This window comes from Hyperolius riggenbachi, chromosome 1 (assembly GCF_040937935.1).
Source record: "Hyperolius riggenbachi isolate aHypRig1 chromosome 1, aHypRig1.pri, whole genome shotgun sequence".
NCBI lineage: Eukaryota > Metazoa > Chordata > Amphibia > Anura > Hyperoliidae > Hyperolius > Hyperolius riggenbachi.
This window is the reverse complement of record NC_090646.1, coordinates 343,155,139-343,182,459: the sequence shown is the minus strand read 5'-3', so window position 1 is coordinate 343,182,459 and position 27,321 is coordinate 343,155,139. Positions and strand designations below refer to the sequence as shown.

The following is a 27,321-nucleotide window of genomic DNA, read 5'->3' as shown; positions in this document are numbered from 1 at the left end:
CATTTTATAGAATTGAGAGAGAATCGAGTGTGTTAAAGCATTCCCCATTGATGAAAAGTGGCTGATATCAGGTCGAATCGACCAGCTTAGTCGATTGGGCAGGATACAAGATATCGGTCAATCGCACAGGAATTGGCTACTGTTCACGTCATTTGATCGTCTTTGAATCAATTTTGCATTTAGAACATGGAGACACAACATAGGTCAGATCAAATGTGAAGGTGAATCGCATAGGATATCATTTGTAGTGTGTGGGCCACTAGTCAATCGACTTTCGATCAACCATACTGAAGTCGATTCCTTAACCACTTGAGGACCTAGGGCTTTCTACCCCTTAAGGACCGGCCACTTTTTTTCCATTCAGACCACTGCAGCTTTCACGGTTTATTGCTCGCTCATACAACCTACCACCTAAATGAATTTTGGCTCCTTTTCTTGTCACTAATACAGCTTTCTTTTGGTGCTATTTGATTGCTCCTGCGATTTTTACTTTTTATTATATTCATCAAAAAAGACATGAATTTTAGCAAAAAAATGATTTTTTTAACTTTCTGTGCTGACATTCTTCAAATAAAGTAAAATTTCTGTATACATGCAGCGCGAAAAATGTGGACAAACATGTTTTGGATAAAAAAAACCCCATTCAGTGTATATTTATTGGTTTGGGTAAAAGTTATAGCGTTTACAAACTATGGTGCAAAAAGTGAATTTTCCCATTTTCAAGCATCTATGACTTTTCTGACCCCCTGTCATGTTTCATGAGGGGCTAGAATTCCAGGATAGTATAAATACCCCCCAAATGACCCCATTTTGGAAAGAAGACATCCCAAAGTATTCACTGAGAGGCATAGTGAGTTCATAGAAGATATTATTTTTTGTCACAAGTAAGCGGAAAATGTCACTTTGTGACAAAAAAAAAAAAAAGTTTCCATTTCTTCTAACTTGCGACAAAAAAAAATGAAATCTGCCACGGACTCACCATGCCCCTCTCTGAATACCTTGAAGGGTCTACTTTCCAAAATGGGGTCATTTGTGGGGTGTGTTTACTGTCCTGACATTTTGGGGGGTGCTAAATTGTAAGCACCCCTGTAAAGCCTAAAGGTGCTCATTGGACTTTGGACCCCTTAGCGCAGTTAGGCTGCAAAAAAGTGCCACACATGTGGTATTGCCGTACTCAGGAGAAGTAGTATAATGTGTTTTGGGGTGTATTTTTACACATACCCATGCTGGGTGGGAGAAATATCTCTGTAAATGAAAATTTGTTAATTTTTTTTACACACAATTGTCCATTTACAGAGATCTTTCTCCCACTCAGCATGGGTATGTGTAAAAATACACCCCAAAACACATTATACTACTTCTCCTGAGTACGGCGATACCACATGTGTGGCACTTTTTTGCACCCTAACTGCGCTAAAGGGCCCAAAGTCCAATGAGTACCTTTAGGATTTCACAGGTCATTTTGAGAAATTTCGTTTCAAGACTACTCCTCACGGTTTAGGGCCCCTAAAATGCCAGGGCAGTATAGGAACCCCACAAATTACCCCATTTTAGAAAGAAGACACCCCAAGGTATTCCGTTAGGAGTATGGTGAGTTCATAGAAGATTTTATTTTTTGTCACAAGTTAGCGGAAAATGACACTTTGTGAAAAAAACTATTAAAATCAATTTCCGCTAACTTGTGACAAAAAATAAAATCTTCTATGAACTCGCTATACTCCTAACGGAATACCTTGGGGTGTCTTCTTTCTAAAATGGGGTCATTTGTGGGGTTCCTATACTGCCCTGGCATTTTAGGGGCCCTAAACCGTGAGGAGTAGTCTTGAAACGAAATTTCTCAAAATGACCTGTGAAATCCTAAAGGTACTCATTGGACTTTGGGCCCTTTAGCGCAGTTAGGGTGCAAAAAAGTGCCACACATGTGGTATCGCCGTACTCGGGAGAAGTAGTACAATGTGTTTTGGGGTGTATTTTTACACATACCCATGCTGGGTGGGAGAAATAACTCTGTAAATGGACAATTGTGTGTAAAAAAATCAAAAGATTGTCATTTACAGAGGTATTTCTCCCACCCAGCATGGGTATGTGTAAAAATACACCCCAAAACACATTGTACTACTTCTCCCGAGTACGGCAATACCACATGTGTGGCACTTTTTTGCACCCTAACTGCGCTAAAAGGCCCAAAGTCCAATGAGTACCTTTAGGATTTCACAGGTCATTTTTGTTTCAAGACTACTCCTCACGGTTTAGGGCCCCTAAAATGCCAGGGCAGTATAGGAACCCCACTAATGACCCCATTTTAGAAAGAAGACACCCCAAGGTATTCCGTTAGGAGTATGGTGAGTTCATAGAAGTTTTTATTTTTTTGTCACAAGTTAGCGGAAATTGATTTTAATTGTTTTTTTCACAAAGTGTCATTTTCCGCTAACTTGTGACAAAAAATAAAATCTTCTATGAACTCACCATACTCCTAACGGAATACCTTTGGGTGTCTTCATTGGACTTCATTGGTGTCTTCCGTGAGGAGTAGTCTTGAAACCAAATGTCGCAAAATGACCTGTGAAAGGTACTCATTGGACTTTGGGCCCCTTAGCGTACTTAGGGTGTAAAAAAGTGCCACACATGTGGTACCGCCGTACTCAGGAGAAGTAGTATAATGTATAATGTGTTTTGGGGTGTATTTTTACACATACCCATGCTAAGTGAGAGAAATATCTTTGTAAATGACAATTGTTTGATTTTTTTTACACACAATTGTCCATTTACATAGAAATTTCTCCCACCCAGCATGGGTATGTGTAAAAATACACCCCAAAACACATTCTACTACTTTTCCTGAGTAAGGCGGTACCACATGTGTGACACTTCTTTGCAGCCTAGGTGCGCTAAGGGGCCCAACGTCCTATTCACAGGTCATTTTGAGGCATTTGTTTTCTAGACTACTCCTCGCGGTTTAGGGCCCCTAAAATGCCAGGGCAGTATAGGAACCCCACAAGTGACCCCATTTTAGAAAGAAGACACCCCAAGGTATTCCGTTAGGTGTATGGCGAGTTCATAGAAGATTTTATTTTTTGTCACAAGTTAGTGAAAAATGACACTTTGTGAAAAAAAAACCAATAAAAATCAATTTCCGCTAACTTTTGACAAAAAAAATCTTCTATGAACTCGTCATACACCTAACAGAATACCTTGGGGTGTCTTTTTTTCTAAAATGGGGTCACTTGTGGGGTTCCTATACCGCCCTGGCATTTTACGGGCCCAAAACCGTGAGTAGTCTGGAAACCAAATGTCTCAAAATGACTGTTCAGGGGTATAAGCATCTGCAAATTTTGATGACAGGTGGTCTATGAGGGGGCGAATTTTGTGGAACCGGTCATAAGCAGGGTGGCCTTTTAGATGACAGGTTGTATTGGGCCTGATCTGATGGATAGGAGTGCTAGGGGGGTGACAGGAGGTGATTGATGGGTGTCTCAGGGGGTGGTTAAAGGGGAAAATAGATGCAATCAATGCACTGGGGAGGTGATCGGAAGGGGGTCTGAGGGGGATCTGAGGGTTTGGCCGAGTGATCAGGAGCCCACATGGGGCAAATTAGGGCCTGATCTGATGGGTAGGTGTGCTAGGGGGTGACAGGAGGTGATTGATGGGTGTCTCAAGGTGTGATTAGAGGGGGGAATAGATGCAAGCAATGCACTGGCGAGGTGATCAGGGCTGGGGTCTGAGGGCATTCTGAGGGTGTGGGCGGGTGATTGAGTGCCCTAGGGGCAGATAGGGGTCTAATCTGATAGGTAGCAGTGACAGGGGGTGATTGATGGGTAATTAGTGGGTGTTTAGGGTAGAGAACAGATGTAAACACTGCACTTGGGAGGTGATCGGACGTCGGATCTGCGGGCGATCTATTGGTGTGGGTGGGTGATCAGTTTGCCCGCAAGGGGCAGGTTAGGGGCTGATTGATGGGTGGCAGTGACAGCGGGTGATTGATGGGTGGCAGTGACAGGGGGTGATTAATGGGTGGCAGTGACAGGGGGTGATTGATGGGTGATTGATAGGTGATTGACAGGTGGTTGACAGGTAATCAGTGGGTTATTACAGGGGAGAACAGATTTAAATATTGCACTGGCGAATTGATAAGGAGGGGTCTGAGGGCAATCTGAGCGTGTAGGCGGGTGATTGGGTGCCCGCAAGGGGCAGATTAGGGTCTGATCTGATGGGTAACAGTGACAGGTGGTGATAGGGGGTGATTGATGGGTGATTGATGGGTAATTAGTGGGTGTTTAGAGGAGAGAATAGATGTAAACACTGCGCTTGGGTGGTGATCTGATGTCGGATCTGCGGGCGATCTATTGGTGTGGGTGGGTGATCAGTTTGCCCGCAAGGGGCAGGTTAGGGGCTGATTGATGGGTGGCAGTGACAGGGGGTGATTGATGGGTGGCAGTGACAGGGGGTGATTGATGGGTGATTGACAGGTGATTGACAGGTGATCAGTGGGTTATTACAGGGAAGGACAGATGTAAATAATGCCCTGGCGAATTGATAAGGGGGGGTCTGAGGGCAATCTGAGCATGTAGGCGGGTGATTGGGTGCCCGCAAGGGGCAGATTAGGGTCTGATCTGATGGGTAACAGTGACAGGTGGTGATAGGGGGTGATTGATGGGTGATTGATGGGTAATTAGTGGGTGTTTAGAGGAGAGAATAGATGTAAACACTGCGCTTGGGTGGTGATCTGATGTCAGATCTGCGGGCGATCTATTGGTGTGGGTGGGTGATCAGTTTGCCCGCAAGGGGCAGGTTAGGGGCTGATTGATGGGTGGCAGTGACAGGGGGTGATTGATGGGTGGCAGTGACAGGGGGTGATTGATGGGTGATTGACAGGTGATTGACAGGTGATCAGTGGGTTATTACAGGGAAGGACAGATGTAAATAATGCCCTGGCGAATTGATAAGGGGGAGTCTGAGGGCAATCTGAGCGTGTAGGCGGGTGATTGGGTGCCCGCAAGGGGCAGATTAGGGTCTGATCTGATGGGTAACAGTGACAGGTGGTGATAGGGGGTGATTGATGGGTGATTGATGGGTAATTAGTGGGTGTTTAGAGGAGAGAATAGATGTAAACGCTGCGCTTGGGTGGTGATCTGATGTCGGATCTGCGGGCGATCTATTGGTGTGGGTGGGTGATCAGATTGCCCGCAAGGGGCAGGTTAGGGGCTGATTGTTGGGTGGCAGTGACAGGGGGTGACAGGGGGTGATTGATGGGTGATAGGTGATTGGCAGGTGATTGACAGGTGATCAGTGGGTTATTACAGGGAAGGACAGATGTAATTAATGCACTGGCGAATTGATAAGGGGGGTCGGGTCTGAGGGCAATCTGAGCGTGTGGGCGGGTGATTGGGTGCCCGCAAGGGGCAGATTAGGGTCTGATCTGATAGGTAACAGTGACAGGTGGTGATAGGGGGTGATTGATGGGTAATTAGTGGGTGTTTAGAGAAGATAACAGATGTAAACAATACATTTGGGAGGTAATCTGACGGCGGGTTTGCGGGCGATCTAATGGTGTGGGTGGGTGATCAGATTGCCCGCAAGGGGCAGGTTAGGGGCTGATTGATGGGTGGCAGTGACAGGGGGTGATTGATGGGTGATAGGTGATTGGCAGGTGATTGACAGGTGATCAGTGGGTTATTACAGGGAAGAACAGATGTAATTAATGCACTGGTGAATTGATAAGGAGGGGTCAGAGGGCAATCTGAGCGTGTGGGCGGGTGATTGGGTGCCCTCAAGGGGCAGATTAGGGTCTGATCTGATAGGTAAAAGTGACAGGTGGTGATAGGGGGTGATTGATGGGTAATTAGTGGGTGTTTAGAGGAGAGAATAGATGTAAACAATGGATTTGGGAGGTGATCTGATGTCGGATCTGGGGGCGATCTATTGGTGTGGGGGGGGGGGTGATCAGATTGCCCGCAAGGGGCAGGTTAGGGTCTGATTGATGGGTGGCAGTGACAGGGGGTGATTGATGGGTGATTGACAGGTGATTGACAGGTGATCAGGGGGGATAGATGCATACAGTACATGGGGGGGGGGGGGTCTGGGGAGAATCTGAGGGGTGAGGGGGTGATCAGGAGGGAGCAGGGGGCAGAGGGGGAGATAAAACAAAAAATAGCGTTGACAGATAGTGACAGGGAGTGATTGATGGGTGATTAGGGGGGTGATTGGGTGCAAACAGGGGTCTGGGGGCTGGGCAGGGGGGGTCTGATGGGTGCTGTGGGCGATCTGGGGCAGGGGGGGGGGAATCAGTGTGCTTGGTGCAGACTAGGGTGGATGCAGCCTGCCCTGGTGGTCCCTCGGACACTGGGACCACCAGGGCAGGAGGCAGCCTGTATAATACACTTTGTAAACATTACAAAGTGTATTATACACTTTGTATGCGGCGATCGTTGGGTTAACATCCCGCCGGCGCTTCCGTATGGCCGGCGGGATGTTGCGGCGGGTGAGCGGCACCAGGCGGAGGCGGGGGATCGCGTCACGGATGACGCGATCGCTCCGCCCATGCCCCTACAAGGACCGCCGCCATTTGTCTATACGGCGGTCCTTGCGGGGTGCACTTCCCGGCCGCCAATTGTATATACGGCGGTCGGGAAGTGGTTAATAAAGTTGATCGCAATCGAATCAGAATCGCTAGCTTAATTCAGATGACAAGATTTTTTCTAATGAGAAACTGAAACTGAATGGTAATTGAACTGATGTGGTAATCAGGCACCCCCACCTAAACAGTGGCTTAGCAATAATGGGTGCAGAGGTAGCAACTGCACCAGGGCCCCTAAACCAGAGGAGCCTAGTAGGGGCCCTCCTTCAACCGCTTTATTAGCTCTTTATTGGTGTTGGGCAGGTAACGAACACCTCTATATGTGCTTTGATTAGTTGTAATCATTAAAGGGGAACTTCAGCCTAAACAAACGTACTGTCATTAAGTTACATTAGTTATGTTAATTACAATAGATAGGTAATATAATTTTTTACCCACTCGGTTTTAAAAGAACAGGCAAATGTTTGTGATTCATGGGGGCTGCCATCTTTGTCATGGGGGCAGCCATCTTTTTGGTTGAAAGGAGGTGACAAGGAGCATAAGACACAGTTCCAATTGTCCTTTGTCCTGATAACCCCTCCCAGCTGCACACGCTAGGCTTTAAATGTCAAATTCAAAATGTAAAAAAAAAAAATAATTACACCAAAACAGCAGAACGAGAACAACAACATCAGAAATACCATCATGCTTTGCACAGCATCAGGGGAAAAAAGCCCAGGCAGTTTTCTTCTGTGCAGCTAAAAATGAGGCTTGTATAAGAGAAACAAAGTTCTGATGCTGTGAAACTGTTAAAGAAACACCAGGCCTTTTCAGTGCTGCTGAGTCGATTTTTAGTCTCGAGGTTCACTTTAATAGACTCTTCTCCTCCCCTGCTTACACCTCTCTGACACTGCAGCTGTCCTTGGCAGGGTTTGGGGTTCCATATCAATTGTTATGTATTGAACGCTTGAGGCGGCCCAATATAAAACTCACACTGGGGCCCAGAGCTCCTAAGCTATGCTACTGCACCTAAACTATATCCGTTCAGATGATACTTATGCACTAAGGTCTCAGGCAGTCCACGCAGGCACATTAGCAAGTCAGAGTATCCATAACTTGATGCACCAGCATTAGGTCAACATAGTCTACATTAACTAGTAGAGATGGCCCGAATGGTTCGCACGCGAACTTCGGTGGTTCGTGTTCGCGGTGAACCGCAAACTATATGCGAGTTCGACCCGCCCCCTATACTACATCATTAGGGTCAACTTTGACCCTCTACATCACAGTCAGCAGACACAGGGTAGCCAATCAGGCTACACTCCCGCCTGGAACCCCCCCCCTTATAAAACGTAGGCAGCGTCAGCCTTTTCACTCACTCATGTGGCTGCAGTAATTAGAGAAGGGAGAGAACCTGCTGACATAGGGAAAGCTTAGTTAGGCTCTTGTGTTGGGCTTGTTGGGTTGCTCATTCTTGCTGATACTTATTGCTAAAAAGCACTCCTCATCCTCAACAGCTCTTTTGAGAGTTAATGTTGTTCTTGTGATCTATTTTTTTTTGTGTGTGTGTGTCCCACAGACACTTGTGTTGCATATACAGCCCTGTCAGTCAGTTGCAGCTGCTGGACTGTGGACCCTTGGTAATTCCTACTGTGCCACTGCCAGGCCCAGAACATTCAGTGACTACCTACTGTATGTGTGACAGCTGCACATTTGTAATACCAATCACTGCATACCCACCTGTGTTCAGTGCACCTACCTACCTACGTGAGCACACGCAGTGTTATATACCACTAGTCACTGCACCTGTTCATGGTACCTTTGTGTGTGACAGCTGCACATTTGTAATACCAATCACTGCATACCCAACTGTTCAGTGCACCTACCTACCGATGTGAGCGCATGCAGTGTTATATGCCACCAGTCACTGCACCTCTTCACGGTACCTGTGTGTGTGACAGCTGCACATTTGTATTACCAATCACTGCATACCCACCTGTTCAGTACACCTACCTACTTACGTGAGCGCACGCAGTATTATATACCAGTCAGTCGCTGCACCTTTTGCATTGTATTGATACCAGTCACTGCATACCTGTTCACTGCACCTGTGTGACTGCACATTGTATTAGTCAAGTCAGTGCATACCTTTCACTTCATCCACCCCAATATTGGCAAAACAGGCAGAGGTAGGCCGCCCGGCAGGTCTGTTCGAGGTCGTGCTGTTGTGATTTCGTGCGGCCCTGGACCAAAGTACAGTGTTCAGAAGGTGTGTGCCATCAACCCCCAAGATTGTCAAGACGTAGTTGACTATTTAACACAGAACACCTCATCTTCCTCAGCTTCCGCACAGAACCGTGACATATCTTTCTCCTCCTGCTCTGATTCTGGCACCCCACTTAACACTCAGTCGGCCGCCACCGCCAAAGTGCCATCACCCCAGGGCTCAGCAGTGTGGACTTTTTTTGTGTGTCTGCCTCAGATGAGAGCAATGCCATCTGTACTCTCTGCCACCAAAAATTGAGCTGTGGAAAGACCAAGACCCGCGTAGGGACAACTTCCTTACGAAGGCACATGATGACAAAGCACAAACTGCAATGGGATGACCACCTGAGGAATAGCAGCACACAAAAGCAAAGCCACACACCGCAGTGGTAGATACCAGGCCACAATTATTTCTCAAAAAAGGTGATACCCAAACTGTACCGTGATGGTGAAAACAAGTGGTGTCATCTCTGGCACACAGCGTTGGGTCAAGGGTCAGGGGCGTAGCTAGAAATCATGGGGCCCCATAGCAAAGTTTGGGTGTGGGCCCCTCCCCCCCCCAAAAAAAAAAATTAAAAGGCACCCTTTTTCCTGTCTCCATAGTAATCCCCCCAGTATAGATAGCCAATAGCAGCCCCCCCAAGCAGGGCATTGTTGTCACCTCAGGCAAGAAGACCTGTGTCTCCTCCACCCCAAAAGTACATACTGTATATACACACAGGCTATAAAACAACAAAAAAAGATTCCCCTCAAGAATAAGCTTATAGTGAAAACATTAGACCGTGACTATGGCAGGATTAGTGATCGCGGCAGGATTTGAGATCGTCTAAGGACATTTAGAGACAAGACGATGTATTCTGTAAAGTGATGCAGAAGATGTCAGTGCTGTATAAATACATGTGGTTAGCACTCACACTGGGTCTCCAGTTTCTAATACCAGCCAGGGCACTACCTGCATGGAGTTTGTAGGTTTTGCCCATGTCTGGGTATGTTTCCTTCAGGAACTCCAGTATCCTACCACATCACAAAAACATACAGGTAAATAAATTGTCTTCCCCTAATTTGATCCTAGACTATGATGGACATATGACTATGGTAGGGATTAGATTGTGAGCCCATCTGAGGAACATTTACTGACAAGATATAGATATAGATAATGGTAGGAAATTAGACTATGACTGTGGTAGGATTAGACTGTGAGCTTCTCTGAGGACAGTCAGTGACATGACTGTACTCTGTAAAGTGATGCAGAAGATGTCAGTGATATAAATGCATAATAATTATGCTGCTGGGGGAGAAAGGGGTCACTGAGGGAGGGTGGGGTACTGCGGTCCCTGGGTGCTGCTGAGGGAGGGTGGGGACTGGGGGAAAGGTCCTTGGGTGCTGCTGAGGGAGAGTGAGGATTGAAGAGAGGACCATGGTTGCTGCTGAGGGTGGGTGGGGTACTGGGGAGAGGTCCCAGGGTGCTTCTGTGGGAGGATGAGGGGCTGGCGAGGCGTACCTGGGTACTGCTGAGGGAGGGTGGGGGACTGGGGAGAGGTCCCTGGGTACTGTTGAGGGATGGTGGGGATCTGGGGAGAGGTCCCAGGGTGCTTCTGAGGGAGGTTGGGGGACTGGGGAAAGGTCCCTGGGTACTGCTGAGGGATGGTGGGGGACTGGGGAGGCGACCTTGGAGCTTCTGAGGGAGGGTGGGAGACTGTGGAGAGGTCCCGGGTACTGCTGAGGGTTAGTGGGGACTGGGGAGAGGTCCCACCCAGGGTGCTTCTGAGGGAGGGTGGGGGACTGGGGAGAGGTCCCTGGGTGCTTCTGAGGGAGAGTGGGGAATGGGGAAAGGTCCCTGAGTGTCGCTGAGGGAGGGTGGGGACTGGGGAGAAGTACCTGGGTGTCGCTGAGGGAGGGTGGTGGACTGGGAGAGGTCCCAGGGTGCTTCTGAGGGAGGGTGGTGGACTGGGAGAGGTCCAGGGTGCTTCTGAGGCAAGGTGGTGGATTGGGAGAGGTCCCAGGGTGCTTCTGAGGGAGGGTGGGGACTGGGAGAGGTCCCAGGGTGCTTCTGAGGGAGAGTGGGGACTGGGAGAGGTCCCAGGGTGCTTCTGAGGGAGAGTGGGGACTGGGAGAGGTCCCAGGGTGCTCCTGAGGAAGGGTGGTGGACTGGGAGAGGTCCCAGGGTGCTTCTGAGGGAGGGTGGGGACTGGGAGAGGTCCCAGGGTGCTTCTGAGGGAGAGTGGGGACTGGGAGAGGTCCCAGGGTGCTTCTGAGGGAGAGTGGGGACTGGGAGAGGTCCCAGGGTGCTCCTGAGGAAGGGTGGTGGACTGGGAGAGGTCCCAGGGTGCTTCTGAGGGAGGGTGGTGGACTGGGAGAGGTCCCAGGGTGTCACTGAAGGAGGGTGGGGACTGGGAGAGGTCCCCGGGTGCTTCTGAGGGAGGGTGGGGACTGGGAGAGGTCCCAGAGTGCTTCTGAGGGAGGGTGGGGACTGGGAGAGGTCCCAGGGTGCTTCTGAGGGAGGGTGGAGACTGGGAGAGGTCCCAGGGTGCTTCTGAGGGAGAGTGGGGACTGGGAGAGGTCCCAGGGTGCTTCTGAGGAAGGGTGGTGGACTGGGAGAGGTCCCAGGGTGCTTCTGAGGGAGGGTGGTGGACTGGGAGAGGTCCCAGGGTGTTGCTGAGGGAGGGTGGGAACTGGGAGAGGTCCCCAGGTGCTTCTGAGGGAGGGTGGGGACTGGGAGAGGTCCCAGAGTGCTTCTGAGGGAGGGTGGGGACTGGGAGAGGTCCCAGAGTGCTTCTGAGGGAGGGTGGGGACTGGGAGAGGTCCCAGGGTGCTTCTGAGGGAGGTTGGGGGACTGGGGAAAGGTCCCTGGGTACTGCTGAGGGATGGTGGGGGACTGGGGAGGCGACCTTGGAGCTTCTGATTGAGGGTGGGAGACTGTGGAGAGGTCCCGGGTACTGCTGAGGGTTAGTGGGGACTGGGGAGAGGTCCCACCCAGGGTGCTTCTGAGGGAGGGTGGGGGACTGGGGAGAGGTCCCTGGGTGCTTCTGAGGGAGAGTGGGGAATGGGGAAAGGTCCCTGAGTGTCGCTGAGGGAGGGTGGGGACTGGGGAGAAGTACCTGGGTGTCGCTGAGGGAGGGTGGTGGACTGGGAGAGGTCCCAGGGTGCTTCTGAGGGAGGGTGGTGGACTGGGAGAGGTCCAGGGTGCTTCTGAGGCAAGGTGGTGGATTGGGAGAGGTCCCAGGGTGCTTCTGAGGGAGGGTGGGGACTGGGAGAGGTCCCAGGGTGCTTCTGAGGGAGAGTGGGGACTGGGAGAGGTCCCAGGGTGCTTCTGAGGGAGAGTGGGGACTGGGAGAGGTCCCAGGGTGCTCCTGAGGAAGGGTGGTGGACTGGGAGAGGTCCCAGGGTGCTTCTGAGGGAGGGTGGGGACTGGGAGAGGTCCCAGGTTGCTTCTGAGGGAGAGTGGGGACTGGGAGAGGTCCCAGGGTGCTTCTGAGGGAGAGTGGGGACTGGAAGAGGTCCCAGGGTGCTCCTGAGGAAGGGTGGTGGACTGGGAGAGGTCCCAGGGTGCTTCTGAGGGAGGGTGGTGGACTGGGAGAGGTCCCAGGGTGTCACTGAAGGAGGGTGGGGACTGGGAGAGGTCCCCGGGTGCTTCTGAGGGAGGGTGGGGACTGGGAGAGGTCCCAGAGTGCTTCTGAGGGAGGGTGGGGACTGGGAGAGGTCCCAGGGTGCTTCTGAGGGAGGGTGGAGACTGGGAGAGGTCCCAGGGTGCTTCTGAGGGAGAGTGGGGACTGGGAGAGGTCCCAGGGTGCTTCTGAGGAAGGGTGGTGGACTGGGAGAGGTCCCAGGGTGCTTCTGAGGGAGGGTGGTGGACTGGGAGAGGTCCCAGGGTGTTGCTGAGGGAGGGTGGGAACTGGGAGAGGTCCCCGGGTGCTTCTGAGGGAGGGTGGGGACTGGGAGAGGTCCCAGAGTGCTTCTGAGGGAGGGTGGGGACTGGGAGAGGTCCCAGAGTGCTTCTGAGGGAGGGTGGGGACTGGGAGAGGTCCCAGGGTGCTTCTGAGGGAGGTTGGGGGACTGGGGAAAGGTCCCTGGGTACTGCTGAGGGATGGTGGGGGACTGGGGAGGCGACCTTGGAGCTTCTGATTGAGGGTGGGAGACTGTGGAGAGGTCCCGGGTACTGCTGAGGGTTAGTGGGGACTGGGGAGAGGTCCCACCCAGGGTGCTTCTGAGGGAGGGTGGGGGACTGGGGAGAGGTCCCTGGGTGCTTCTGAGGGAGAGTGGGGAATGGGGAAAGGTCCCTGAGTGTCGCTGAGGGAGGGTGGGGACTGGGGAGAAGTACCTGGGTGTCGCTGAGGGAGGGTGGTGGACTGGGAGAGGTCCCAGGGTGCTTCTGAGGGAGGGTGGTGGACTGGGAGAGGTCCAGGGTGCTTCTGAGGCAAGGTGGTGGATTGGGAGAGGTCCCAGGGTGCTTCTGAGGGAGGGTGGGGACTGGGAGAGGTCCCAGGGTGCTTCTGAGGGAGAGTGGGGACTGGGAGAGGTCCCAGGGTGCTTCTGAGGGAGAGTGGGGACTGGGAGAGGTCCCAGGGTGCTCCTGAGGAAGGGTGGTGGACTGGGAGAGGTCCCAGGGTGCTTCTGAGGGAGGGTGGGGACTGGGAGAGGTCCCAGGGTGCTTCTGAGGGAGAGTGGGGACTGGGAGAGGTCCCAGGGTGCTTCTGAGGGAGAGTGGGGACTGGGAGAGGTCCCAGGGTGCTCCTGAGGAAGGGTGGTGGACTGGGAGAGGTCCCAGGGTGCTTCTGAGGGAGGGTGGTGGACTGGGAGAGGTCCCAGGGTGTCACTGAAGGAGGGTGGGGACTGGGAGAGGTCCCCGGGTGCTTCTGAGGGAGGGTGGGGACTGGGAGAGGTCCCAGAGTGCTTCTGAGGGAGGGTGGGGACTGGGAGAGGTCCCAGGGTGCTTCTGAGGGAGGGTGGAGACTGGGAGAGGTCCCAGGGTGCTTCTGAGGGAGAGTGGGGACTGGGAGAGGTCCCAGGGTGCTTCTGAGGAAGGGTGGTGGACTGGGAGAGGTCCCAGGGTGCTTCTGAGGGAGGGTGGTGGACTGGGAGAGGTCCCAGGGTGTTGCTGAGGGAGGGTGGGAACTGGGAGAGGTCCCCGGGTGCTTCTGAGGGAGGGTGGGGACTGGGAGAGGTCCCAGAGTGCTTCTGAGGGAGGGTGGGGACTGGGAGAGGTCCCAGAGTGCTTCTGAGGGAGGGTGGGGACTGGGAGAGGTCCCCAGGTGCTTCTGAGGGAGGGTGGGGAAAGAAAGACATCATCCTACCTGCTCTTGCATCTAATTATCTTGACTTCATCTATTCCTGCTGCCAGATGGGGGCGGAGCTTATGTCAGTAGGAGGCGGGGCTTCTCGCGGCCGTGGGCGGGGCTTATTCTCTCCGCTCTTCTGTCTCTGTGTCCTCTCTCCTGTCTCTCTGTGTCCCCTGCAGTGCTGTTAGGGCTCAGGCAGAGTACTGAGCCATCAAAGTTTGATAGAGGGGTGAAGACACAGCGGGAACGTGAAGGGGCGGAGTCAGGCTCCAGTACACTGAGCACAGTTCCTCTCTCTTTTTCCTGGCCATGTAATGACAATTGTCGGCCAGATCAATGGCAGTGAGGCGACAGGTGGAGAAATAGTCCCGGTTTTACCTGCCTGCCTCACTGCAATAAGGAAGTAGAGCTGTCAGTAGCGCTGAAGGTCCTGGAGACTAAAAAATAAAAGTAAAGCTCGGACTCACGGGCCCCCTTGTGGCAAGGGCCCTATAGCCTTGCTATGGCTGCTATAGTGATTTCTACGCCCCTGTCAAGGGTCCATCTGACCACGTGGTCTGCAAAGCACGGTCAGGCCTGCCCGAAGACTAAGTCAGTCCTCACACACAGCATCTCTGCCTGCACGCCGTGTGACTGCCTGCCCCATGACTAAGTCGGTCCCCACACAGCATCTCTGCCTGCAGGCCGCTTGACTGCCTTCTCCGCCACCACCAATTCTCCGCCACCACCAACAGGGTCCAGGACTCCAGGCGGATTCCTACATTTTTAAGGCCGCTGCTAGCAGCGGCCGCTATAATAATTTTTCTAGTGCATGTACATGCCTGCCTAATTTTTCTGGCTGCACTGCAGCTGCAACAACAAAACAAAAGGCATGTACATGTGTCAATTCACCTTAGTGATCGTTACCTTGCCACGGTGAAGGGGCTTGCGTATCACAGTGAAGCAATGACTGACAGCTATATAAGTGTCTCGGGGGGGGGGGGGGGGGATTTTGGGCACACCCAAGATAATAAGGTTGTTGCTTCATTGTGGACAGACCAAATTTGATCAGCTGGACAGTCACTGTTCTGTCATTGAGCTACCTCAGCCCGGCGACCATATGGGCTTGAAACCCGCCATGGTGCGCACCAGTCCAGCACGGCCGACACTACACAAACAGCTGTTTGCGGTGCGTTACACACTGAGTTTGGTGTGTCAGTGTGAAGCAGTACTCTAGTTACACTCCCTGATTGATGTATACACATGCAAGATGTTTTAAAGCACTTTAGGCCTCCTATTTAGCATGCAATGTGATTTCTGCCCTTAAAACGCTGCTGTGGGTCAAATCCTGATTTTTTTCCCCGGGACTTTTGGCGTGTATCCCACTCATCCAGGCAAAAACTCAGATGTTAGACGCCTTGAAACATCTTTGCCATCACTTTTGTGGCCAACATAAATGTTTCTAGTTTTCAAAGTTTGCATCTCCATTGAAGTCTATTGCAGTTCGCGAAAGTTTGCGCGAACCGAACTTTTTGCGGAGGTTCGCGTTCGAGGTTCGCGAAACGAAAATCGGAGGTTCGAGCCATCTCTATTAACTAGTTGATGCTCAAGGCCAGATTTCAACTTTTTCTGCCTCTAGGCTCCCTATGTTGTTTCTACTTTTGCAGCAATGCTCCTCAGATTCCATGGGCAGCGTCCTCTTCTATGTGTAACATCCATGTACAGCAGCTCCCCTCTTCTATGTGCTGCTCCCCATTTGCAGTCACTCTTTTCCATTTGAAGCCTTCTCTTCCATATGTATCAACCTCTCTTCCATTTCCAACTGCTCCCTTGGGAAGCAGCTGCCCAAGGCCCAGGCCTTTGTGGTCATTCCGAAGATCCTGCCCTGTCTATGCTAAACTCTCTTTTTCTACTACTACATTGCCACACAGCCAGCCCAGCTTTGTTGGCTGACAATAGACTGCAATAGCACTTGTATGGGAATCTTGCATTTGTGATGTTAGCTAGATTTACTAAATACATACATTTCACTGCAGAATTGATTGCCTTTGTACTACAAAATCTTTCACAACTGATTTAGGACCTTGCAAAAAATCATTTTTATTTGTAACAGATTTGGACTGTTTCTGCTGTCTGAGCCGTGCATGTCTACAGGCTGAGCAAATCAATCTCCTCTGGGTATGCCTGCATTTCCAGACTAGGAAAAAAGGCAGCTTAACTGTTACTATCAAATTACTATAGTTTCTATTATATTCTGTAAAGACGAATAAACATTCCACGTCTTAGCAGCTGTGAAATAGCAGGTATTGAATATCAGTAATAATGACGTTTAACGTGACTCATGAATATTACCAGCCGCTTAGCATGTCATAAGACTTCCAAAGATTTATTTTCTTAGCAAAAGCATTATGGATCTTACCCTGTACTCTACATTTTGCAGCAGGAACAAGGTCTTAAGGCGCATACACATGCACGACGATTGTCACCTGCAGGGATCAGCAGTCATTTCGGAGCAATTTTATAGAGGACAGTGATAGTCCAAAATCGCTTTCCTCTAAATTGCTCTGGAATCACTTGTTTTTAAGTTGTAAAATTTATCTCAGCGTTTTTAAAGTGATTGCAATCGCAAGTGGGTGTTTAGCCTTAGAGACGCTGTCACCATGACTCAAGTCTCCATCTTGCAAGAATATACCACTGAGGTTGTAGAGATGGGACAACCTTCTGAAGCTTTATTGAGGATATGGGCAATGACAACCAAGCAAATTGATCTGGTGATAGAAATCATTTTTTGAAATGTGTATGATAGTAAATGTGCATTTATTAGTAATGCACACATTTCCACTATGTATGTCTGTTCTAGCTCCATTCCCTGGTGAGATGTCAGTGTAATTTTATTGGAGAGTCAACTGGCCATACTTCTCGCCTTATCAAGGGGAGGTAGTCAGGAAGGAGCTAAGAGGGGAGCAGCCAGTTTCCCTTAGTATGCACAGATTAACCAATCCCACCGAAATCCTTCCTCTTCTGAGAGTTTAACCTTTTGGCCTGAACTGTAGCATTCATCATGGCTGCACTTGCAATGGAACTAGTGTCCTGAAGGGACAGCATAAACTGAGAAGTGGGTCAGCAAATAGTGCAATAAGTGTTTATTAAATAAGGTGAAAATAAACCCAAGTGAAAAACAAACAAGCACAATGACGCCAGTCCTAAAGGCATCAAACAAGCAGATCTAGCTATGTATGTCACTAACTACTATACACAACATATACAACATAAACAAAACTAGGTGGGACAGCAGTCAGACTATGTTCACATTATAAATCTACAGCGCTATTTCAAGCACTGAGCAATTAATAGTGATTTTTTTTAATTGCTTTCCCTACACTTTCTAAGCGCTTTTGCAGAGCAATTTTTTTTTCACTTCCTGATGTCAGTCAGGAAGTGAACTCTTTCACCCGGAAATTAATAAATACAATGTATTTATTCATAGAAGCACTCAGGAAATCGCTATACAAAGTGATTTTTCAAGGACTTTGCGATTTCCCTATACCTTCCAGTATAGCCAAATCGCCCTGAAAATGGTACAGGCTTTTGTAAGTAGGTCGCAATCGAACCGCTTACATGTGAACACTCTCCCAGGGAATGATTGGACAAGAGATTTAAGGGCGATTTCTGAAAACGCCAGCACTTAAAAAAAACAAAAATGCTCATAGTGTGAACAAGCCCTAAGAAGATTCAAAGACAGGTCAAAATCCATGAAACAGAGTCAGGGTGAGGGGGTCACAAGCAGGAGCAGAGAACACAGTCACACTGCAAAGAACAAGAGCCAACTGAGCTGGCGTTCTCACAAAGTTCTTAGAATGGTGGTGTCTATAAATAAAGGCGCTCTTGGCATATGCCTAATCAATGTCCAGACAGCTTTCAGAAAGGTGCCACCTACTAGTGAGCAGTGGATGTACCACAATCCAGATGTACAATGCCACCATCAGGAGAAGCAGGGACATGAATATACAGACAGTCTTGCAGAAACCACTTGTTGGTAAGTGGAGGAAGTAAAACAGTCCAGGCATACAGTGCTCCTAGTCCTAACAGCACTACAGTTTATCTCCCTGTTCCTGGTTATGGTCTGTACACAGGCACTATTTGTCTTGTCTGTCAAGATTAATCTTGATCCTGCAGGCAACTCTGCTGGGAGCGTACACCATATACCACAGGGATGCATACTGTCTCACAAAGGAGCAGCCACAGTTAGGAAGGGTAAGTAGGGGAACAATACCCTTGGGGTAGCCATCATTATTAATCCTCAAAATCAACTGAACATTGTCAACAGACTCAGGGGAAAACAGGAGATTTTAAGCAGATTCAACCAGAGTTATGAAATCTGCCTGATATTGGTTCAGCGCATTGTGGCTAGCAGCTTTTAACATTTATACATATGACAGTAGCAGCTGTAAGTATCAGAACCATTAACAATAACGGCTCATACACATACTTGATGGTTATTATTGGCTGCCTCAGACGATAATTAGGCATGTGTACAGTGGCTCACATCCCCTGACCCGCCAGCAATCCACCCGGCGGATCAATTCACCCCCTCCAGTGAGGGCTGATCCCATTGCCTACGTTGCTCTCCTGCCCACTGTGTGATGTCACACACACGCTGCTCCGTTGTCCCTCACAGCACGTTGTCGGCTACACAGCTGACTTATGTCTGCGCAGCCTGGACCAGTGATGTTGCCCAAGCGGATCGGGTCACAATCCCCGTTGGGCAACATCCATCAAAGGTGCGTACGCTCCTTTAAACCCACAAGATTCTGAAAACCTTCATGAACTCAATAGGGCTTCTCCTAAAAACATATATGCGACATAAAACGCATCCTTTCATGTTATGTTATCTGTGCTTTATCAGTCAGGCTGGCTTGAGCATAGCAGGTCTGTGTAAATAAAGAGTAAATCAATAAGGCTGGGTGCACACATAATATAACGTGAAAGGATGCATTATATGTCATGTTTTATGTCAACGTTGTGTGCGTTTTTGATGCATTTGCAATATGTTTTTCATGCGTTTTGCGTGCGTTTTAATGCATTTGCGGTTCGCATATACAAAACACATATGCGTTTTGTATGCGTTTTTCATGCGTTTTTAAATTTCCATGTATGCAAATCACTAGGAAGACAACAGGAAGCGAAAATACAGCATAAAAAAATATTTTTGGGAAAAAAACACATGAAAAGCGCATACCATCGTGTTCCCCTTGACTTTCATTATGTGCGTTTTTATGCATTTATGAATATTATGCAACAAAACCTGCGTTTTTAAAAATTCAGGTTTGAAAACGCATAGAAAACGCATATGCATTAATATATGCGTTTTTTCCTGCAGGCCGTAGACTTCCATTAGCGATAAAATGCAGCGTTTTCCGCAATGCTAGCGTTTCTGCTATGTGTGCAACTAACCTAAAACTTGATACTTTGGAGAAACAAGAGCTTCCAGGCATATTGGTTCAGGTTGATTAAATCTGCCTTAAATCAATCATTTCCAGAGAACTGTGTTTCTGGCCACCCTAACCAGCTAAGTGTTTTTATATCTTTTTGTCTGTAAGCACTTTAAGATAATTGATGTTTGGGTTGCACTTTTTAACAACAATGTCAAACCAGACATGAATTAATTATCTTTCTAACAACATTAAAAAGAAAACACAAATGCTTGCACACTTTCTCCTTTTTTGCTGGGAAAACATAGCATTCTGGTTAATTAAAGTTCTTCAGCCTCCCACAACCTCCTCCACGGCTAAGCAGTGCCACATTCATCTGGCTTGAGTCCACAGAGCAGGCAGATCGGCACTAAATACAATCAAACAACATGAGTGATATATTGCACAACAGACCATGACTGGTGTCTTTTGTTTACCAACGCTGCTTTGTATTCAGCAAGAAGAAAAACAAATCTCTTAAAACCACAAATACAAATGGCAAAGTTACACTAGTTGTGTTTACTTTATGTGTAGGGGACAAACATAGGTAGGCCAATGGAATTTCCACTGAATAGATTGCGTGCACGGGTCCATTTGCTGATATCATTTAGATCTTTATAAACAAAAGTTTGCATCTTTTCCAATATTTGCAGATTTGACATGTGTTTGCGGCACAATTTGGCCCCCACCCATTGATAATGACAACAGACAGCTTGGAACAACTACTACTCACCAGAGACTCACCAGAGACCCAAAGCAATGTCCACTACTTACAGTGAATTGATGACAATGAATAATAATAAACTAGATAAATGCTTTGAAAAATGTACCAATGGCATCTCCCACTAGATAGGGATGAGGTATTGGAAGTCTTCTCTACTGTAGTGGTATTAGCTAGAGACGAATTATAATAAACTAAATTCTTACACACGGTATACCTCACACCTGACTGCATGCATAAAATGAATAATGCCAATTCTGATCTTTGCTGGAGATGTTTGACCTCACTGGGAAATGTTATACACATCTTCTGGTCCTGCCCTTTAATTACCCCCCTTTGGAAAGACGTTCTGGGAATAACAAACACCTTTCTCAAGACCTCACTACCTTTAGACCCTGGCCTATTACTACTGGGAAGATTTGGTGTAACCACCCTTGCTAAATACAAGCAAACAATGGTTAGAGTCCTGTGTTTCCAGGCGTGGAAGGAGATTCTTAAACTTTGGAGAAAGGCCTCTATTCCTACTCTCGGAATGTGGGCGAAATCAGTCAACAAAATACTACCTCTCTACATAACTACATATCTAAATCGCAGATGTCTTAAGACACACATGAAAATCTGGGGAATATGGGAAGAGAGAATAATGTATTCCAGAAACCCTAATTCTAAATCCATCCTAAACTAAACAAGGGCAAGGTGTGGGGTATGTTGCAGCCTTAACTGGAAGCAAGACGAGAGAATCTGCAGGGGTGAGGCAGGGAACACACTTGTCTTTCAGTTTTCTGCGCGCGTTTTTCTGCATACTTTTACTGCACACCAAGTGTGTTTCTATGCAGGAAAACGCGCGTGTTTTTTCACAGCATCTGATGTAATTGATTGAGAAAACTGACAAAATGTGCAGAGTCATGATGCAGAATTTCAATTTTTTTCTGCGCGCGAACAACATCTTAAGTGTAGACTAGCTCATTGATTAACATGTGTTCTCAGTTTTTCTGTGCAGAAAACGCGCACGAAAACAGTCAAGTGTGTTCCCTGCCTCAATAGAGCTGTAACTTCACTTCTCTATCTTTTCTTTCTATTCTCAGTCTGGAGCGTTACATTACAATCTTATAATAGTCTGGCGCAAGGCTGAAATTGGCGTGGCAAGACGCAATCACCGATATAATATGTACCAAGCATTCTGTTCTAACCTTGCATATACAATGCTGAAAATCCATGTTATTGTACCATTAGGAAATACAATGTGATGTACCCCTAGATGTCTTTTTCTGTACCTTAACTTGCTGTGCAATTCAAACTAAAAATTTCAGCGCTAAAAAAAGTGAGATGGGAAAATTGTCCTTTTTATTTTAACTGTGTAATAATTCTGCACAATAATAGTTGCCTAATAATAGTGCACACATATGTATTCCCCTTTGCATTTTTAAAGTGTACTTGAGATGGGACCACATAAAAAATGTATACATACCTAGGGCTTCCTCCAGCCCCCTCCAGGCTGATTGCTCCCACGCTGTCCTCCTCCGACTCCCCATTCGTCCGCGAATGGCCCCAGAAAAACCTCCAGTCGGCACAGGTGCAGTCCAGCCAGGTGGACTCCCCCATCTCATTCTGTGCCTGCACAGTAGTACTGCACAGGCGTATAACGATCCTGGCAACGTGAGTGAGGATGAAGGTGCATGTGCAGTTGGCTCCGGACTGAGGACTTTCCAGGGCCGATTACAGACGAACGGGGACGGCGTGGGAGTGATCAGGCCGGAAGGGGCTGGAGGAAGCCCCAGATATGTATATTTTATTGTTTTAGCTCCATCTCACAGGTTCCCTTTAAACTCACATTTCCTATGTAAAGCATTCAGGTTCTAGGTTTGTTTTTCTTTAACAGAGAATTTTTATTACCATTTTGTCTCAAATGAGCTAAAATTAACAAATAAGAACAATAACAGGTAAATGCAACTGTTCATACAGTAGTTACAATACAATCTCGGGAATAATACATGTGAGAATAGTCTGGATAACATATACATGTTTTATACTCCAGTTACATTAGCCACTATTAATATCCAGGCTCCAGGTTTATTAACATTTTGGATTGACTGATAGCACTGTGTTTGTTCCATAAAAAAAATAAAAAATAAAAGTAATCCTCAGAATACTCACTTGCCTTATAATTGTGTACACAGTGTATCAAGGTCTCATATACAGATATAGAAATGGCATGCAAGAATACATTTTCTTCTGTCATTTTACCTAGAAAACGATACTTGCAATGACTGACTGCTTGTGAAAGTGTTCTGTAAATATAGAGGTCTGTCTAAAGATGTGTACACATGCTAGATGACTCTCACTCAAAGCTGGTCGGGGCTGCCTCTGCCTGATAAACTAGAGTGTGTGCAGTGGCCCTGGATACCCCTTGTTGGCTCAGACAGTGGTCAGCCTGGTGGATGGTCTTGGCTGAGTGCTGACTGAGGGCATTGTCCTCTCCACTCCCTCCCAGCTCAGTTGTGGGCCACTCCATCGGCCTTTCTCCCCTCTACATAGCAGCCCGGAGGCTAGTGACGCATCTGTACAGCCTAGACCCTGCACTGCTGCCCAAGGAATTGAGTCCTAATCACTGCCGTGGGACAGTACTTGTATGTGTGTATGAGGCTTTAGTGACTTATCACAGCAGATTACATGCAAAGGAAAGATGTATTAAAAAATGTACTTTTTATTTAAAATTGTATGTAAAAATTGATAGAGCTATAGGGAGTCTTTGTAAGCAAAATCACACTTACTTATCTGTCTGGTGTGCTCGTCTGTCATCTCTGGTACTCCGTGACCCCCGGGGTATGAGCACAGGGAGGTTACAGGAGAACACAGGGAGGAGAGTGCCTGCAGGAGAGGTGAATATGACTTTGCTCCACCCCGCTAATACGCTGCACAGACACCAGCTAGAGCAATATTAGCAGGGTAAAACCTGGAGGAGTAGCTGCAATTTAATTTCTAATAGAATTTATGCTGAAATCAGGCCTGGATTTACCTCACAGGTGCCTATAAGCACAGATGTCCTGGCACCTTAGACTTCACCCTCCATGAACCTACAAACGCTAGCCAAACTGCACTGCAATTGTGCTGGCTGGCCCAGCTGTCACTTCTCCATTACTTCCACTGCCCCAGCTACAGGTGCCCCTTAGTATTAGGTAGACAGAGGTTTCCTCAGTATTAAGTAACTAGAGTTGCCCAAGACTGAATGGGGATCTCATCAGTGGAATACTGAGAGCAGGGTGAGTAACCTCTCATTTACACTCTCATCAGCACTCAGCATATAGGGAAGGAGGGAGGTAGGCGCTCAGGGAGGGGAGTGAGCTGCCTTTCTATTATCAGGCACCTGTAGGCACATGTCTACAGTGCTTTATGGTAAATCCGGCCCTGCCTGAAATCTATTAAAAATGTATGTGCAGTGTGTAATAGATCCCTCTCTGATCAGATGTCGATCTCGATCAGAGAGGGAGCTATGTTTTGGGCACATCAGAAGAAAGTTGGTCAGTGTATGGCAGGCTTTACTTTTCCTGCATTACAAGTGTAGCTATGCTGTGTCCTGTAGCCATATTTCTTCAATAACAATTGTAAAAGAGAACAGAGGCGCCAAAAGGATAAAATGTACTTAAAAACGTTTAAATTTTCCTGGGAGGTAGTGGTAGACTTACCTCCCCGAAGTAGACATACAACTGTCAGTAATAAGATAACAGAGGCGCCAAAAGGATAAAAGGGACTAAATGAGCTTTAAATTGTAATAGAGGAGGCAGTGGTACACTTACCCCTTCCAAGCAGAACACACGACTGTAGATTTTCAGTCAAAAAACGTTTATTGGGTACTCCAAAATAAAGTGCAATGCGTTTTGCAGGTTAAACCTGCTTCCTCAGGCAATACAGATAGGAGTAAAAAAGCATCTGCTAGTAACATTAAAGCTGAGTGCCTCTGTCTGTCACAGAGGCGCTCAGCTTTGATGTTACTAGCAGATGCTTTTTTACTCCTATCTGTATTGCCTGAGGAAGCAGATTTAACCTGTGAAACGCGTGGCACTTTATTTTGGAGTACCCAATAAATGTTTTTTACTGAAAATCTACAGTCCTGTGTTCTGCTTGGAGGGGGTAAGTCCACCACTGCCTCCTCTATTACCAAATTGGTTTTTAAGCTCATTTAGTCCCTTTTATCCTTTTTGGCCCCTCTGTTATCTTATTGCTACATTGAGTCCACCCTAGGTAGAGGGTTGTACCCACTTCCTTCTTCTACAACAGAGAGCGACTTCTTAATCCTGAGTGGGGTCAGGACAATCTCCCCACCTGCCTTGACAGTGGTTGCCTAATGGTAACCCTGGTTTGTGAGTATTACATTTTGAATTACTCTATAAATCTTCCATTACCAGTACATACTACACTATATTGGGCTCTTGGTGTTCTCTTCTTCTCATACAACTGTCAGTATTCACACAGAAAAATGTATTCACATACTCCAACATACAGTGCAACGCGTTTTGCAGGTATATTCTGGCTTCTTCGGGCAATAACAGGGAGGAGTATCACACTGTAAGAACCAGAGACAAGTATGGTGTCCTCAGACCAATGTGTATATTGTACAATGATAGTTGTATTTATACAGTATATAACTAGTATATTTGTGAAATGTGGGGTGAGGGGTAAGTGGGGACAGTTGAACAACGTATGTTTCTAAACATAGGGAATATATGTGGCTGAGAGGGTTAAATGTGGATGGGGCTAGTTTTCAAGTAGACGTAGTGAGTACGGTGGGACTACAGAGGAGTGAATAGTACAGGTATACGGCAATGTGCAAAAATAAGGGCAATGTATAAACAAAATTATATGTAGTATAGGGCCATGGGATAAGTCAAACCATGGTGAATGCAAAAAGTGGCACTGGATTAGAGTAGTGTGTGCCCAGACATACTTGCTGTGTCCTGCCAGGTAGGAAGGTCTGAAACCAGCTAAGAACAGTACCCCTTAGGCCACAGTAATTCTTCAGTCGCTGGATTAGTATTTCATGATCCACAGTATCAAATGCTGCAGACAAGTCAAGAAGAATCAGAATTGAGCAATCACCCTTGTCATTACTCGGACTAATGCCGTTTCAGAGCTGTGCCTTTTCCTGAATCCTGACTTAATAGTATCAAAAATGTTGTTATCTGTAAGCATGGCTTCTAGCTGGTTGGTGATTGCTTCCTCAATAACTTTTGATAGGAATGGTAAGTTCGCCACAAGTCTGTAGTTGGTCACAGAATCAGAATCTAGCGATGGTTTCTTCAAGAGAAACAAGAGTTTTCTTTCTTAAAACAGAAAGAATTTGCAATAATTCAGGTTGGAGTGAGCTTGAGATGTCTCCCAGTGCATCACTGCTGAATATATGAAAATTAACTATTGTTGCCCTTAGAAGCGAAACACCCCTCTGAACCGCTGGAATGCAATGATGTGTCAGCTTGTTAATTTGTACAGAGCCATAATAATCCAACATGCATACAGACTGTTTCAGATTGTTTGATCCTCATCAGTGCATGGCATGGATTAATTTGGCTCTATGTAGGACCATTGTAGCCCCTCACACACTCCAATGAGTTCTGGTTCACCATGAGCTTGCTGGTTAGTCTGTTTCTTCAAGAGGGTTTTAATCAGGTGCTCCACATTCTGAACACAATCCAGAAACCTACTGGTCAGTAAACTGGCCCTAGGATGTAATTAGATTCTGAACCCCTCTAAAACACAGCTGATTACTCTATAAACTGCTGTGGGGCAGCACAGTATACTGTATGTTCAAAGTAATAACTGCTCCATAGTAAAACAATTCCTTATAATTAATGCAATGCTTATCCTGTAGGTGCAGTATAGGAGATGAAGACAACCAGGAAGCTGAAGCATCAACAAATAGGCCATCTGTTACTTCCCAGCATTAGTGTAATTAATCCACCAACAGGTCAGTGTGGAACTATCAGTCTGCTGGTGACTGCTTCATGTGATGTCCAAGTGCTTCCATAACTTTCATATATTTAAAGACCTATATGTTCCTTTCATAATATCTGACCATATACTTATGTTTTAATTATTGTATGCAGGTTAACAGTTTGTGGTTTGCTATTAGCATGAATGAGTTACATTTTCTATTTTCGCAGAATTGCTCATTGAAATTGAACATGTTTTAAGAATTACAGTTAATACTGTAACTAAATAATTAACAAAAGGTAAACAGAGAAGATGTGAAGCTGGCACTACTATAAATGCTGATTTATTAATACAAAAAAATAAAATCACAGGTGCAGTCTTGCTAACATGATAAGATGGATGGTACGCATACCAACAAGGGAGGAAGCACGGTGGTGGTGGTGGGTGCTGGGTACAGGATGCCTGACGGCCGTTTCACGCTATGCTGCGCTCCTACGGAGGCTACCATCCATTTTATCATGTTTGAAATGATAAATCAACACCACCAATTTAGTACTTTAGCTTTTTAGAACTAACTACCAAGTACTACAATTAAATATGTGTTTGTCAAAGGTATACATCAGGCCTCGTTCACATCTGGTGCGCTGAGAAACGTGTAAAAGCGCATGGTAAAAAACGCATGCACTTGTGCGCGCTTTAGTGCGGGTTTCTGTGCGTTGCGCCTTTTTTAAGCATGTTTGGCTTATTGTAGCAGTAGCAGTTGTCAATAAAGCTTTGTTTTCATATGTAAATGTATTTTTTTTTTCAATTAGGGGTAAAAAACGCATGCGCTTCTATGTGCTTTGTATGCCCTAAAAAAGCACACCCATTCACTTGCACTGATGTGCGCTTTACAGCTCAATGCACAGAAATGCATGCAACATTACGTTTTTGTAATGCTGCTCAGAGCAGCACATAGATGTGAACCAGGCACATTTAATTACATGGAAAAATCAATACCTTGCAGAACGCACAGGGCATAGCGCTGTGAAAAGCGCACAGAATTGTCCCTAGTGTGAACAAGGCCTTAGCCATGCTGGGGGGTATTCGATGAGCACAGGCTTTCAAAGGGGATACAAACCAATAAAATGT

The 27,321-nt window shown here is 47.3% G+C and overlaps 1 protein-coding gene across 2 annotated transcripts in view; it reads left to right on the top strand.

Moving 5' to 3' along the window:
• Positions 1–27,321, top strand: part of LOC137512208 (uncharacterized) — an 81,690-nt gene that overhangs the window by 27,654 nt on the left and 26,715 nt on the right. For both annotated transcript variants that reach the window (XM_068234040.1, XM_068234041.1), the window contains one exon: positions 26,129–26,224. In XM_068234040.1, the coding sequence (XP_068090141.1) occupies positions 26,143–26,224 (82 nt within the window). In that variant the 5' untranslated portion in view covers positions 26,129–26,142. The remainder of the gene's footprint in view (positions 1–26,128; positions 26,225–27,321) is intronic.